Source organism: Triturus cristatus, chromosome 5_1, assembly GCF_964204655.1.
Source record: "Triturus cristatus chromosome 5_1, aTriCri1.1, whole genome shotgun sequence".
Taxonomy (NCBI): Eukaryota; Metazoa; Chordata; class Amphibia; order Caudata; family Salamandridae; genus Triturus; species Triturus cristatus.
The window spans coordinates 761865287-761882918 of NC_140587.1; the positions used below are offsets into that span (position 1 = coordinate 761865287).

General features: G+C 41.9%; 1 protein-coding gene across 1 annotated transcript in view; it reads right to left on the reverse strand.

Moving 5' to 3' along the window:
* Positions 1-12328, reverse strand: part of LOC146831438 (histamine H3 receptor-like) — a 160819-nt gene extending 148491 nt beyond the window's left edge. Inside the window, exon 1 of the mRNA XM_085603908.1 lies at positions 12067-12328. Coding sequence (XP_085460034.1) covers positions 12067-12328 — 262 coding nt within the window. The remainder of the gene's footprint in view (positions 1-12066) is intronic.
* Positions 12329-17632: the final 5304 nt, after the last annotated feature.

Here is a 17632-nt window from a genome sequence, read left to right on the forward strand (position 1 = left end):
TCTGCCGCTCGAGTAGATTTTTACTCGAGCGGCAGCTTTCTCAACGCGGACTGGTAGTTTCTCCTTGCGAGCGGTCGCGAGCATACGCGACCACTCGCAATGAGAAACCTGACCTCCCAGCGTTGAGAATCTCGCTGGGAGGTTCATTTTCGACGCTCGTGATCAGCAACTTGATGTTGCTGATTGCGAACGAGGAAAAGGTCTCGTCAGGATGGTATTTTGCTTGCTCGCGGTCACCAACTTGACGTTGAGGACCGCAAGCAAGCAAAAAATGACCGCTGCACTACGCTACGCATGTTTGAACTGTGCTACGTGCAATTCGTGTAGTGCGAAGTAGCACAAACTTCGCAAACTACACGAGCGTAGCATAGTGCTTTGCCCAGGGTTAATTGCTTTTCCACACGGGGAGCAGCTAACATGCTGCTCCCCCTGTGGAAACGCAATCTGCCACCCTGCCATAGCAAACTTCAGTGTCCCGGGGTGGGCACCCCTGGACACTGCCGGAGCTGGCCCTGGGCGGTTGCGGTCCCCAGGACCCTCGGGGGCTCCAGGAGGGGGCCATGCAGCCCCCTCCCACCTTCTTCAAAGCCCCAGGAGGTGGCGGTCCCCAGGGCATGTGGGGGGGTTCAAGCCCCCCACACCGTTTTTTTTTTTAATTTACAAAAAAAAAGGCCCCAGGGGTGGCGGTCTCCGGGGCTGCGGGGGGCATTGTGCCCCCTGCAATGTTAATAACATAGAGCCCCGGGGGGATTTGGCCCACCCGGGGGCTAAATAGCAACGAAGCGCGGGAGCCCGCGCTTCGTTTTTTTTTAAAAATTTGGCCGAAATTTGCGCTGGGTGCGCGAATTTTGCCGATTTTTAAAACAAATATATGCTTTTTTTGGCCCTGGGGGTCCTTGTGGGACCCCCTGAGCAGGCCTAGGGGGTCAGGGTGTTTCTACCCTGCCCCCTTTTCGCGTTTTGCGCGTTTGTTTCTCAGGTTTCTCGAGGCACAAGATGGCTGCCAACACTTCCTGATTTGGAGTGTTGACAGCCAATTAGAATACAGCTCGTGCACGGCGGGGTGCGCTTAGGCTACGCTTAGGGTACGCGGACCCTCCGTGGCCATAGATATATATATCTACTTTCAAAGGTCATTTCCTCAGGAACTACTGAATGGATTTACACCATTTAAGCAAAAGGTACGAGTCTGAACTAAGGACTACCTCTTTGCCAAATTTGGTGTAATTCCGTTCAGCAGTTCGGGCTGTAGCTGCGGCTAAAGGCCCTATGGGAAATTGCATGGGGAAAATGCGTTTTGGGACCCCCCTTTTTTCTCGGCCCTCGCTTGACGAATCACCGTGAAACTTTCAGTATAGGAGTGGACCGGAGCTGGCCAAAAGTTTTTAAAATTTTGCGAAGATTTTTCAATCGGCACCAAAGTTATTCCAAATAGAATGGTGCGGATTTCCTATGGAAAATAGGTCCTAACTATATCTACCTACTGGCAACCGCCAGTAGGTAATATATATATAGATATATATACATATATATATATGTGTGTAATAAAAGTTAAAGTAATGTTATAGTTAGGTGTGATAAAAAGATCTATTTTGTAACTTAAAATTCACTGTAAAAAACAAAAATTAAAGTAACCTTATAGTTAAATGTTGTGACACCATTAATGTTTTGAACTAAAAAAACTAACCCTGGGCGTAGTTCGCGAAGTAACACTACGCGTAGCTACGCGAAGTGCACTTCGCACTACGCGAGCTATACGTAGCACTTCGCGAACTGCGTAGTACCCTGTTCGCACTGTGCAAGATGCCATTTTCAATGATTGCACAGTGCGGACAAGCATCCGGCACTGTGCAATCATTGAAAACGGCATCTTGCACAGTGCGAGCTGTAGTTTTCTGCCGCTCGAGTAGATTTTTACTCGAGCGGCAGCTTTCTCAACGCGAACTGGTAGTCTCTCATCGTGAGCGGTCGCGAGCATACGCGACCACTCGCATTGAGAAACCTGACCTCCCCGCATTGGGAATCTCGCCGGTAGGTTTATTTTCCACGCTCGCGATCGCCAACTTGATGTTGCTGATCGCGAACGAGGAAAAAGTCTCGCCGGGATGTCATTTTGCTTGCTCGTGGTCGCCAACTTGACGTTGAGGACCGGGAGCAAGCAAAAAATGACCGCTGCACTACGCAACTCTACGCTACGCGTGTTTGCACTGTGCTACGTGCAATTCGCGTAGTGCAAAGTAGCGCAAACTTCGCAAACTACGCAAGCGTAGCGTAGTGCTTTGCCCAGGCTTAAAAAAAACACAGATATTCACCAGTTCAAGATAGGAGAGCTAACTATAACTCGCATCCCCACCATGCACTCATAATGACTTCACATAATTCATCACTCATAACATGTTCTATGACATCACTGATGGCATCTCAAATTGCATTATTGATGACATCATCCAATGAGTGTGCTACTTTGTTTCATAGTTTACATAGTGGCAGGTAAGTACCATATTACATTTTTACTCAAATCTATGCAGCCTGTGGGCAGCCAATAGGTGTACCTGTATACAAAATGCATGTACTTCTAATGCATCATAGGTGTGCAGAGGCATTGAACATGTTACAAATCTTTGTATTGAAGAGTAACTCTGTGACAGTTCACAATTTGTATTCATTATGTTCCACACTAATGTTTTTGGTTCTGCCAAAAAGGTTTCCAGCAGGTCAAAGATTCTACGTAATACATACTTAGGGGCAGATTGAAATGGCGGTTGGAAAGCCTCTGACCGACAGTCGGAAGCTTTCTGACCATGTCGGATCCCTTCCTACCGACTTTGTCGGTTTATGGTCCCCCCGCCCGATTACAATATCCGCGGTCAGAATGTATACTGCCCAGTCATTCTTACTCGGTTCCAACCGTCTCTTGGAGTGTGAGTCGGAATTACACCATATCCCCCTACGGACATGTTTCTACCATCAGGATTACGATGTCAGATCCTGGCAGCCTTTCCTTGCCGGTCTTTCTGACATGGAACGGCTGTTGGATAGTGACTTTGGGGACTGCTGGCAGGTCTCCCTTGCCCCCGTTGCCTACGGTTGGTGGCCAAGTGGGTACCTTAGGTAACCCCTGTAAAACCTGGTACCTTGGGGCAGGCACCATGGGGTGCCTGCGACAGGGTGCAGGGTTTTACACACAACCCCCATTTCACCATATGAGCTTGTGTTATGGCCAGTTTACAGGCATAACTCTAGCTCCCATAACCCAGATCGCTTGACTGGGGGCAAATGTATTGATTTGTTCTTCATTCCCTCCATCAATTGTGTGTCTTTTGCTTTTTCACCCTAAGTGCACCGGGTATATCCAGACATAGGTCCTGGGCTCACTACCACTGGATTAAAGCTATCCTGGCTGATGAGGGGTGAAACCCCGAAACCGGTCCTAGGATGCTTGTTTCCAGTCCAGGGAGGACCTGGCTTGGCAGTTCAGGCTGGACTGTTGCCATGAGGCACAGGGTCAAGACTGATTTGCATATGGCCAGGTCTGAACTGGGGTGGCATGGTGAGCAAAAGAATGATGGGTTTAAGCCAGATCTCTTGACTAAGGGCAAATGTTTTGATTTGTTCTGCATTCCGTCCTTCAATTGTGTGTCTTTTGCTTTGTATAACATAAGGTGCTGTGTAACACTGTGCCCCAGCTCAATGACTGCTACTCAGCAGTTATTGCTAATAACATATTGATAGTGCCGCACAATAGTTGCTGCTTGGGCCAGATGGGGTACCGTTCAATAGCCACTCATAGAACACTAGAGTGCTGCTTAATGGGTCTTTCAATAACACTGTGTGCTGTACTTTGAGTGCTGCTAGTATAGACAGGTGAGACATGCAGATTCCAGGGAGTATGAGGTACAAGATTGAGGAATCCCTAATCTGTCCTTGAGATCCAAACTCAAATACTTGCATTTCAGGAAGATCCTGAAAATTGTACTATTCAGACTTGTTTTCTAGGGCACTTCACTGTTCCCCACTGGACTCCGGATCATCAGCTAAGGGAATCTACCCTACCTGATATCTGTACTTAATTGGAGCCAGTGGATTCCGGTATTCTGCACTCAACTTAATTGTCAACACCACACTTGACAGTGTGGGGCATGGTGGCGCTTTTGATCTAATTTAGAGCAAGCACAAACAATATTCATTAAAAAGACTTAAACTGCCTCCAAAGCTATTCTTATTGATTTGTGGACCTGGAATAGTCAAAACCGTCACACTTTTAGGAGTGTGATGGTTATTAGTTGTGTTGTCACTGTAATTGGCAGCACTGACAGTGGCAATGGGCAATACAAGCGGAAGAGGACGCCTGACGATAGCCCTGGCACTTATATTATTTTTACAAATTGAGCACTGCTTGATATTGTGTTACTCCCCCTACATAGCTTTATCCTCGTGGCCAATGTTTTAACTCCCTTTCTGTGCTTCGAAGTAATTGTAAGCTTACACACAGCGCATTACAATACTCCGAAATAAATGAAACAGTGTGGTTCAAATTTTATTGTCATCAAAACACTTCTTGTGCTACACTGTGGGGTCAGAGAGAAATGAGCCAAATTCTAGTGAAGGCTCTGGTTGTCTGTAAAACTGAAACATGAGCCAAGCCAACATTGTATTTGCCAACATCAAGTAAAAATACAGTTCACTGAGAAAATATCGATGTAAAAAACAAATCGATAACTAAAATATCGCAGGAAAAATATAGAATACAAAAATATCGACTCCCTATATTTAAACAGGTAAGTACAAAAATATTGAATCAAAAATATCGATGTAAAAAATTATAGATGTAAAAAATATCGAATGTTGAATATATATAAAAAATACAATGTATTAAATATATTAAATAATAAAAATAAAAATATTAAATAATATTATTTTTAACAAAACAAATTAAATGTAATATACATGTTAACTAAATATTAAAAAATAAAATAATTAAAAACAATATAAACACACATAGGTGCCGATTCCGATCCGGTAAAAAGCGTTTTCTCCGTACGACTCGTACCTGGTAAACTGTCCGTAAAACCCAGGAAGTACGATTCGTACAGAAAGCCGATTTTCGAACGAATGGTACAAAAGGCCGTATGGGTAAAAAAAACGTACGAATCATCTCCGGAACAGCCTGTACGCGCCGTCCGTACGGATGTAAGCAGCGTTTTACGGCCCAGCAAGTACGATCCGTCCCTACGGCACTCCGTACGGCTCTTTTTTTACGGGAGCCAAATACAGCCGTAAAAGCTGATTCCCCAGGGGTGCGAGTCGTACAGACCCCCCACCACTCTCCCCCCGTATGTACGCACCGTAGCCCCACCCCTATATGTACGCACCGTACCCCCACCCCCGTATGGATGCACCGTACCCCCACCCCATGTATGTATGCACCGTACCCCCAGCGCGTAGTGCTGGGGGTACGGTGCGTACATACGGGGGTGGGGGTACAATGTGTACATACGGGGGGCTGGGGGTACGGTGCGTACATATGGAGGTGGGGGTATGGTGCATATATACAGGGGATGGGGGTACGGCGCGTACATACGGGGTGAGGGTACGGTGCGTACATACGGGGGGTGGGGGTACGGTGCGTACATACGGGGGGCTGGGGGTGCGGGGCGTACATATGGGGGGTGGGGGTACAGTGCGTACATATGGGGCTGGGGGTACGGTGCGTACATACGGGGGCTGGGGGTACGGTGCGTACAGACGGGGGTGGGGGTACGGTGCGTACATACGGGGGGCTGGGGGTACAGTGCATACATACGGGGGTGGGGGTACAGTGCATACATACGTGGGGGGGCTGGGGGTACGGTGCGTACATACGGGGAGGTGGTGGGGGCCTGTACGACTCGTACCCCGGGAACAACTTTTCCCGGGCTACGAGTCGTACAAACTTTGCTTCGTAGCAGGTAGAGTCATTCCCCGTGTACGGGCCATTTTCCGTATGATTTGTAAATCGGATAGCCGGTCCGGATCGTACTTGCACGCTCGGACTGTCATTCTACGAATCGTACGGAAAAGTGTCCGGGTACATCTCGTACAACTTTTCCCGCTACGATTCGTACGAAACGGGCTGATCCGTACGTACTTTTTCCCGTACGAATCGTACTTCACGGGTCGGGCGTGACTTGTACGATTCGTACGGAAAAAAATACAGATTCGAGTTGTACAGAAATTATTTTTAACGGATCGGAATCGGCACCGTAGTAATTTATACATTTACATATATTTACTTAAAAATAATTTATTAACAATTATCTTTTCTTTATTTTGTAAACTTTTAAATTACATCAAAATGAAATTAATACTTACATCAGCATTTCAAACATTTAACTATTATAAAAAAATTACAACGTAGATTTCACTGTACAATAAATACAACAGTAGGAGAAATGTTGGATAGAGGAGGGGTAAAAATTATTATTCCAACTCCAAAGAGTGCAACAGTAGGGAAAGTGTTTGATAGCGGAGGGGTAAAAGTTACTATTCCCATTCCAGTGAGTGCAACAGTAGGGAAAATATTGGATAGCAGAGTGGTACAAATTACTTTTCTAACTCCAAAGAGTGCAAAAGTAGGGAAAATGTTGGATAGTGGAGGGGTAAAAATTACTATTCCCGTAACAGTAGGGAAAGTGTAGGATAGCGGAGGAGTAAAAGTTACTATTCCCACTCCAGTGAGTGCAACAGTAGAGAAAGTGCTGGATAGCGGAGGAGTAAAAATTACAATTTCAACTTCAAGGAGTGCAACAGTAGGCAAGATTTTGGATAGCAGAAGGGGTAAAAATTACTATTCCCACTCCAGTGAGTGCAACAGTAGGGAAAGTGTTGGATAGCAGAGTGGTAAAAGTTATTGTTCCCACTCCAGTGAGTGCAACAGTAGAGAAAGTGCTGGATAGCGGAAGGGAAAAAATTATTATTCCCACTCCAGTAAGTGCAACATTATGGAAAGTGCTGTATAGCGGAGGGGTAAAATTCCTATTACCACTCCAGTGAGAGCAACAGTAAGGAAAGTGTTGGATAGCAGATAAACAAAAATTGATAATAACATATAAAAAATTGAAAATGATAATTAATCATAAAAAGAAATAAACAATATTTTAAAAATATAACATTAAATATATTAATTAGAGATAACAAAATGGTTCAACTATTATGTGAAATAAATTAATAAATACAATTATAGACAATATATATTAAAAATAAGCAAATATTACCAAACAAAAAACATGTAAAACATAAATGTATTTATTTTATTTCCTACCCTATAACACCACATCAAAAGAATGCCATTTTTTATGTACATTCATTTCCATAATTAACATAATTCATATTTATTTTTACATGTTATTCTTAATAAAAAAGATTAATACACATTCATTGAATACACATTCTTTAACACTATAATTTGCACAACACGCACCTACAATAACATGTAGTGCATGGAAGAAAAATTTGAATGGCACAGTTACCAAAATTAATTACAAATTAATAAATTTTTATTAATTAACAACTAAATAATAATTCATTAATTAAAAATAAATTACTTCCCACCCTTCCCATCATTTACACTTATAAACACCACAACACACACCTAAAATAAATTGCACAATTACCATCATTAATTACTAGTTAATTAATTTAAAATATTTAACAATACAGGGCCAAGTCCGATCTCACTCGGAAGGGCTCCGAATGGGATCCGTCCGGAAAAAGTATGAGCCGTATGCGTGTTTTCCGTCCGACTCGTACAGCTGTACGAGCGAGCAAGTATGACGCGAGCAAAGCGAAATTCGCCGACCAAATCGTTTCTGGGTCCGAACCGCTCCGTACGTCTCGTCCATAAGCAAATCGTGCTATGCAATGGGGGCGATTTACGACCGAGCCAGTACGATGCACAATTCTGACAGCCGAATCAAGTCGGAGCCTCCGACACATAAACGCTCTGGGAAGCAGCCTTCGGGTGTCCGCGCCGGACCCCCCTTCACCCGTAGCCTTACGAGTCGATCACAGGGGGGGACCTAAGGGGCCCCCCTACACATGCATGTACGGTGCGGATGGCACCAACGCGTACACACTACAGGGGGTGCCCTTGTTTGCAACGTACCCATTCAGTCAATGGCAGCACGTGTACGCGTTGTACGACCGGCTCCTACTGAGTCCGAGCGACCTGAGTCCGTCAGCATACAGAAGCATCGTACTCGCTCGGTCGGACTCCTGGGGCACGGCTCGGTCGGAAAACCCTCCGGATCCGACTCGGACGGAGGGCTTTCCCAATGAGATCGGAATCGGCCCCTAATTATTAATTTATCCGTTAAAGATAAATTACTTCCCAATTTTCTCACCATTTTCACCAAAAAAAACACAACACACACATTTAAATAATTACACAATTAACATAATTAATTGCCAATTAATTCATTAAAATTGATTAACTAATTAATACATAATTAATAAAACATTATTTTACACATTTAACACATCTCAATTCAACAAATATTAAATAAAAATTAATCAATATATTTACTATAACTAAATTACTTCCCACCCTATTCCTCTATAAACCCACAACCCGCTACAGTTCTAAAAACGCAAAATTCAAATTACAAAAAATAATGACTACTAAAAATAATTAATTAATCTAATATAATTCAATTACTTCCCACCCTATTCCCCTATAAGCCCAAAACCTGCTACAAAACTAAAAATGCAAAATTCGAAAAAAAAATTACAAATATCTACTACACTCATATAATAAAAATACAAACAATTCCTATACAAAAAATACATGCATCACAAACATAAAATATATATTAATATACATAACATTGATAAACAAATCGTTATTTATAACACCTATATTTTTGCAAACGATATTAAACACTTTTTTTTGATATTCTTGGCCAAAAATGTTTTAACATGATATTTGTGCACATCGATAGTTTAACATCGATATTTTGTCTCTGCACCTTTTTAAAAGTAAACTTTTCCTGCTCCCACTACAATGTCACAAGTAAACTAAGAGTTGTCAGCTTGTCATATGCAATGTACATTTAAGTGCCAATATGTTTATGGTTACTGTATGTGGAGCAACATTTTTGTTTATCAAACAACCATGAACATAATAGGTTTTTATTTAGCATGCATCTTAAACTAATTGCTCTGTGTTCTCTGATTTGATATTAGATCAATATGAGGCTCAGTAAAATTAAGTGATTTCTATAAGATCAGTCAATTTGATGAAGTGGGTTTACTGTGAATTGAACACAGGTTTCCTGCCTACACAAGATACATTTCACAGATGGAACAAATATTTATGTCTCTCTCCCTTTGCCACTAAATGGTGATGTGTTGTGTTCTAATATTTCATGACCTTCTTTATTAACAGCTTCTGAGGTCAACAGGTTTCCGCAAAGCATGGAGCCTTTCTCAAAAAAGAACATGAGTGTGAATTGGTATCCTGAGTGTTAACCCTTTCCTTATGTTAAATGATGACAGGGAATTCAATGCAATATATATCTGTGGACTGCTAATATATATCTGTGGACTGCTTCATATGCTAGAGAGTAAGTGGTTGGGCCAAATGTTTTGCTCAGAAGTCCATGTCTGGTGCTAACAAACGTCCTGGTGCTGAATACCAAGTGTAAGAAGTCGGTAATTAATCAAGAAGGGTGACCACTGAGCTAGAGTAATATTCTCATTCCTTGTCAGTGTGGACCCTCAAAGTCACAAAATTAACCTGAGGTCAACCCTATGATAACTACCGCACAGAGCAGAAGGGCTAAATATGCATTGTGCAAAGTATTTATGCAGTACCAAAACAGTAATACATCCAAAACACATGATACAAATTCCAAACCGAATTAGAAAAAAAGATAACATTTTAGTAAATAAAATGACACCAACATGACGAAAATCAAATAAGAGGAACAAGAGACATGAATTGTAACACTGTGAAATAAATATAGTGCCAAAAAGGCTCCACAATGTAAAATACCTTCTCTGAGATTTCCCACTGAATCTTTGGGCCATGGCAATGCACCTCAGTTGGATCCGCGTGGCAGCTTTGTCCCAGTCCTATGATGTTCTTAAAGGTGAAAAAGTTTCCAAGTCCCAGGAAGTCAGAGGTGGTAGGCTCAGCTAGAAACAGCCCAAGGTTCTCTTTCAATCATCCTTTTGTATGTTTCTCTCTTGCCAGAATGTCCTGTGTAATCTCGGGATCTCTGTCTATCTGGTTGACAGAGATCCCGAGATTACACGGGACGTTCTGGCGTACTCGCCATGGTTTGGAATTTGGTTTAAACAGACGGCTTATTCTGCCGTCCGGTTTTGTCTTGTAGGTACTCGTATTGGAAACGCCGCGCCAGGGGTTAATCGTGTATGTTAGAGGCTCGGACCAGACACTCTCTGGATCGGAGAAGTGGAAATATTTTAACTACACGAGAACAAAGTTTGTTGCATGAGCAACCGGGTCGGAAATATCACCGGTGGAGAGGTACAAAACCCCAATAGTGAGTGCCGGTGAGCTCACCAGCAACCACTGCTTAAATTAAGTACAGTATACATGTATGTGTATATGAAAAATGAGAACAGGAGAAAGCAGACATGAACGTTTACTTGCAATAGTACAAAGGGCAGTCAGAGCTACACTAAACTGTCTGTCGCCTTTCACACACAGTCTAGAGGATGGTCTAAATCTTTTATGTCATTTGCTGTATTGATTAAAAGTAAAAGGTGTAGCAATGTATGACTTGCATGAGTGAAAAGGATTGGGTAATTTGTGAGCGCTCTGTATTGATGCCTACCCTGGAGTTGTGGGGGAACATGATGAAGTACTTGTTATTTAAGTCTCCACTGTAATTAGATACTAATAGGGCTCACAAATCAAATGCCACGTACAATCATGTAATGTAGAAGACCCGTGTTTCCTCCACTCCCTGCTTTGTGAGTTGTTTAAAGCGGGGCCACTCTGCACTGTATTACAGCTCAGAGAGCAAGCAGTCTGTGAAGATTCCATCCTCCTGTGGCAAATATTCCTTGTGTTTTAACTGTTTATTATGAGGATATTTATTGTAAGCTTGAATATGGAGTGCCTCCTGAGAGAAAAAAATGGCCTCAAAAGATCACCATGCCAAATGATGAAACAAGCGTTGGCAAAAGCAAGAGATTTGATATTGGCTGTCAGCATTTTGGTGTTGTCAGTGGTTTTAGTAAAACTTTGTTGTTGGGGAAACTCTGAGGCCCTCACCCATAAATACAAAACATTGTCTAAAAGCAAAACAATTTTGGAACTACTTTGTGTACAGATGTGCTTACAGTGAGGTTAAGAGTGACTGAAGTGGGATGATACACTGCTCTATGCAGTATGCTGTAGTGCATGGAAGAAAAATTTGAATGGCACAGCAGCAGGTCAATGGATGAGGAGGGCGGAATGAAAGCCTTTAGAAGTAAATATTTTATTAATATAAATTTAGTAAAACCAAAATGTTGTGGCTAATGCAAGACTTTAAAAGAGATCGCCACTCCCTAGGCAATCTCATACTAATAGTACCTAATCAAATGTAAACTGCTGTAAAAGTTAAATTGTTGTCTTTCTATGTGACTGACACCCCAAACATCAAATGTTTGAAGGAGACTTACACAAAGACCACCACAATTAATTCCATATATAAATTCCATATATTATATTGATTATTTATAGAAACTCTGAAAAAATGCAGGCAGAGCTGTCTCTAGCCCAAATCTAAAAAGAGGGCTTGCAAAAAATAAAAAATAAAAATCCAAAGATCTTTGATTGGTTATTTGATATGGAGAACAATCTGAAGCAACTAACATAAACTGATTTAAAAATGTATACAACATTAATTTTTGTATTATGGTTGCAATGTTGAGCGTGAAGAAAAGCAATAACATGGTTGTAGTAACTGAAATGTTACAAATAAAGCAAATAAGAAAACAAAACACAAGTAAACACCTTGATATTGCGATGACAGTTTTGCGGGGAAAAAAGAAAGCTCAGCCACAACTTACCAACAAAAAAGTCGCACACTGCTAAATTAACAAGAAAATAACAGCTGTGATTTCTCAGCCTTTTGTCTACGACGAAAGCCACGATGACCAGGGTATTTCCAAGCACTGTGGTTAAACTCAGTAATGACATCAATACAGCGAGCACTATAACATAGCTGAAGGGAAATAAAAACCGATTAGTGGTGGCCGCGTGAATTCCATTTTGGTCAGAAAGAGATGAGTTTGCGAACAGTCTCATGGCAAGGCTGAACTCAAAAACCATGCGCCCCGTAGCTGTTGGTACGAGGCAAAAGCAACTCAGACAAATAGATGTCACAATCAGTGATGTGGTCGGGTTTTTCTGTCAATTTGAAATTGCTCCTTTCAATGTTTGCTCTGCTTTTATAAACTCTCAACTCCCTCATCCGTCAGCGATGCTATTCCCTGTATACTTTAATTACAATCATTGTACGTTTCAGCTTCATCGTTTCCCATCCTCATTATAGGCTGCTTTTCCAATGTAAATAATTTGACTAAATTATTCCCAGACAGCCCAGAACAATCACCCTTCTGTAGAAAGTAAATATGAATTTCATGCAAACAAGGAAAATCAGTGAAACGTTTCAAACATTACATAACAGAAAGCTAAACTAGAGCCAACGATTTACACTGTTTATCATTAATGTGCACATGCAGATGCGTGTGGTGGGTGAAACTTTATAGTTGGACTTCTAGTCATTCTTTGTGGGTTATTCAACCCTCCTCACACCCCAATCCCTTCAACCATGTGGCAATTTTACCTCCATGATTCCAAAAGCGCGATCCTCAACATTGAGGGGTGTGCCCCACTTGCACTCGAATAGCAGTAGTTCAGTAAAACTCTTTGTCAATAAAGTTCTTTTTCAATTGAATTTATTGATATTTCTCAATAGTATTCATGGCTGATATTCATAATTCCATCATTATGATAATGCAATCACACTTCATTCGATATCATTATTTACGAAGGCCCAATGCATTTCGGGCTATGGCCATTCATCAGGGACGTGGTATCTGTGATTTAGAGGAAACGTAAGGTCAATATAATGATATAGTGCGTGCCCCAATCTCAATCAACAATCATTGTAACAATGAAGTCTTAAACCTTGCATGCAAGCAAAAAAGCGTTCAACATGATATATTCATGACATCTGGTAATGGTGAAATACTTGTGTGGATTTGTGTGCAACATGCTAAAGGTGACTGAAAAGTAAACGACCGCGTTAAAAAAAAATTAGATTCAGGGTGAAAAGTAACCCCGGGCGTAGTACTCCGCTTCGCCCACGGAGTGTACGTAGCGCTGCCTGCTTCGCGGTTTATGAAGTAGGCGTAGCAGGCAGCGCTACGCACACGCCAGGGCGAAGCAGAGCTGCCTGCCGCCCGCCGCCCGCCCGCCTCCCGCCTGCCCTCCTTTTAAAATAAGGTAAACTATGATAAAAAATAAGATAAAATGCCTTACTTGCAGCGCGGTGTCCTGGGGCTCCCTCTTCCTCGTTGACGGCAACTTCTTTTCACAAATGCGCATGCACGGACGCCCGCGCATGCGCATTTCTCGCAAGAATCTCCCTGAAAAATTCCCCTAATTTAGGACATAAAAAAAACATATGTATTGAGTCCTCTGCATATAAGCCGCACCTATTGCATTTGATTCCCACAGATGCCCCCCATTTAGAAATCTTCCTTGGTGTATAATATAAATCATAAAGGGCCATATAATGTTGACTGCTGGTTCTTCCTGTCATCAAAACTTGATTAGCAAGTTCAAGAGATTCTTTTATATTAGCGTCCCCTACCCCCAATTTTTTTTCCCATTTCATTTTCCAAAAATCTAAATCATCAGGAAATGTTTCCACTAATTGTTGGAAGAATTGTCCAATTGGTGTTTGGCGGAATCTTTACAAACAGTTGTTCTTTTCCAGACCCCCACCGAGCAATAAAACTACGGATTTTGGAGATATTTGAAGAATTCATGTTTGCCTAATCCATATTTCTCCTGTAGTCTGAAAATGCTAATAATTGGCCTCATTACACATATCCCCCAGGCATCGTATTCCTTTAAGGCCCCATCTATTGACACTTGATCTCGAAAAATCATAGGAAGCAGTCCAGAAGCTGAAAATGGGGTGTAGGCATTTAAATTTGGGACCCGTATCTTACGTTTAATTTGTTTCCAGACTAAATAGGCTGCTTTGAGTATCTTAATTTTTTTTTTTTTTTAAATAACTAGGTTCAATTACCTTGACTAGACACTCATTGGTCTCGTCCCCCAACCCAAATTCATTTATTGATGGACTATGACATTGCAGAAGTTCAGTCCTATCCCCGACTACCAAGGGGCAGATGTATTGCATCATTGCTGCCCAATAATACATCATAAAATGTGGGATACCTAAGCCCCCACGGTGTCTAGGTAACACCATCTTCTTAAATGCCCTTCTCTGTCTACGATACCCCCACAAAAATCTAGAGCAGGTCCTCTCTAATTTATTAAAACATGACAAACAAAACTCTAAGGGGATTGTTCCAAACATATATAAGAATTTCGGTAAAACCAACATTTTTAGTACATTACATCTCCCATGAAGGGATAGATGAAGATGGTCCAACCTCTGCAAAGTTGCATTCACCCTCTCCATCACTGGGTTGATGTTCAATTCCGGAATATTTCCGACGGACTATGTAATTTTAATTCCCAGATATGTTACTTCTGGGACTATTGCCATATTTGCTGGGGGTCAGCACCTGAATAAAGAATTTGAGTTTTTTCTATATTTAATTTATGGCCAGAGAAACACCCAAACTGGCTAGCCAATGTCTTAATTGCAGGAAGTGCAGTGACAATATACCTCATGACAACGACTATGTCGTCAGCATAGGCCAACGCTCTATACTCCTTATGCCAAAGATGGACTAGCTTTATAGCTGTATGCTGATTTAATTTTTTCAAGAAGAAATCAATATATAATGCAAATAAAAGAGGGGAGCATGGGCATCCTTGCCTTGTACCCCTGCTGATATTGAATGAACACGACTCCTTTCCAGAAATTTGTATGGTGGCTTCTGGGCAAATATAAAGTGTCTTAACTGCTTGGCAAAAGTGAGGGCAGAATCCCTTCAATCGCAATACATCCCACATGTATGGCCAGGAAACCCTATTGAATGCCTTCTCGGCATCCAACAGGATCACCCCCAATGCTGACTCGGTTGCCTGGGCCCAGTCCAGGAGGGATATTACTCGTCTCACGTGATCAGCAGTGTCCCTTCCTGGGATAAACCCATGCTGAAAGCTAGAGACTAAAGTAGAAATGACTAATCCTAAACGCTGAGCAATAATTTTAGAGAAGATCTTGCTATCCGAATTAATCAATGAGATTGGTCTATATGATGATGGAGGCAAATCAGGCTTATCCTTTTTTTTAAAAACAAGAATGGTGGTTTTTCGCCATGAATCTGGCGCAGTTCCCCCTTGAGCAGCCAAGAACAACATCATAAGTTCTGGTTTTAAAACTTGACAAAAAGTCCTATAAAATTCAAGGGGGATGCCACCCAGACCCACGGCTTTTCCTGCTGCAAGTGACATTATTACCCCCTCCACTTCTTCCCAGGTTATATATGCTGCTAATTCCTCATTTTGTTCTTGTGTAAGCTTTTTAATTTCAATATCAAACTAAATTCCTTCATTTTCTCTTCTGACTCTATTATTTCATCTTCAGAGAATAATTTGAGATATCATTTACGAAACACATTAAGCACTTCACCTGGGGTATCCTGAATCTGCCCGAGATGATCCTGAATCCTATTGATCCTATTTACAATTTTCTTCTGATGTAATCTTTTCGATAGGATCCTGCCAGAATTTTTGCTTGCTTCATAGATTTCAGATCTATGCATAGCCATTTTTGTAGCTAATTTCATAGCAAAGTGTTGATATACATTCATTTTTTGAACTGCAATGTCTTTTAAAGTTTTTTCCGTATTTTGATACTTGATTACCTCCCCCATAATTTCTATTTCTAATAACCTTAGCTTACTCATCCCGTCCTGAATTTCTCCCCGAATTTTGCGCTGCTTAGCGACAGAATAACATAATGTTTCCCCCGGACCCCGGCCTTAAATGTATCCCAGACAATAGGATCCGAAGAGGTACCACAATTGTTTGTAAAAAATTCCTCAATCCACTTAAGCATATGCTCACAGTATACGGGATCCAATAAGAGTTTGCGCTCAAAAGTCCATGCCTTTGGCGGGGACCTACAACTAAGGTCCAATTCTATTACAACCGGGTTGTGGTCTGAGATGATCCTGGGTTTAATCTCAATCTTAGCACTTGTTACCTTTTCAGCTGTTATAAAAAAATAATCAATTTCTATGAGAATAAAAAGTTTCGCCTGGGGCACCTTTACTATGAGCGCACCATACATCTGCCAACCCAAATTCTTTAACTAAACCTCTAGTGGCTTCAAAAACTTTCGTTTTTTTACCCTCATATAGACGGTCACTGGTAATATCGAATCCTCCCTCCATATGAAGATTAAAATCCCCACAAAGAATTAAAGGGGATAGCCACGCCGCTAATTCAATGCTTAAAAAATACATCATCTCTGGATCATCCAGATTAGGACCATATATCGAGCATATCGTCATTGGAGAACCATTAATCAATAAATCAACAAAAACCCAGCGCCCCCAAACATCCTCCTTTACCCGTTTGCAGACCCCCAGGCCATACCTCTTCAAAATCGTCACACCTCTGGTGGTAGAACTCTGCCTAGTACAACCAAGTATTGTCGTACTTTAAAATTTGGGACCGCGTAGGAGGCAGGGCCCTACCCCTGTCTATCCCGGTATTAGCGAACCACGAATGGTCAATGCGGTATGTACAAGTGCTTTGTGTAACGTTTTAAGCTATGAATGCACTATGTATATGTTATTATACATTGACTCCGTGGGTTCCATTTTGTAGCGGTGGCCATCTTATGGTTGCCCTCACATAGGCTATATAGCATGAAGCGAAAACGGGCCTTTTAGAGCACATGTGCCTTTCTTTGACTTTTCTGTGACCTGGGCAGCTTGGCTCCGCCACCCCAGGTCAAACTGGTCTCACGAGTTCCCCGTCCTCTGGCCACCTGTGATTAGCATCAGGGCTTGACACACCATAAAGTCTTTTCATCCTACACAAGCCTCCGGCTAATCTCTTTCACACCTGACTGTTCCTGCTTTATGGCTTGTTTCCCAAAACAGGAGATGCTCATGTTTATTGGGGCCTATCGATATCTGATGTGGGATCTGAGCCTTGCTGGGTAAATAATTACGGGCTGGCTTAACTGGAATGTGGGATGGTCATCATAACTCTGCTTGTTCTTTGAAGTAAAATATGTGAATGACCAACTGCAAGAGAAGGGCGGTGTTGCCCAGAGCGTAACATTCTCCATAAAGGAGGAGACTGGTTTCTGTTCTGCGGACTGCCTCATTCAGTTGCTAAGGCTTCTGTGCGACGTAGTCTCACTCATTTGAGTTTAATAAAGATGTCTTTTCATATTTCAGCTTC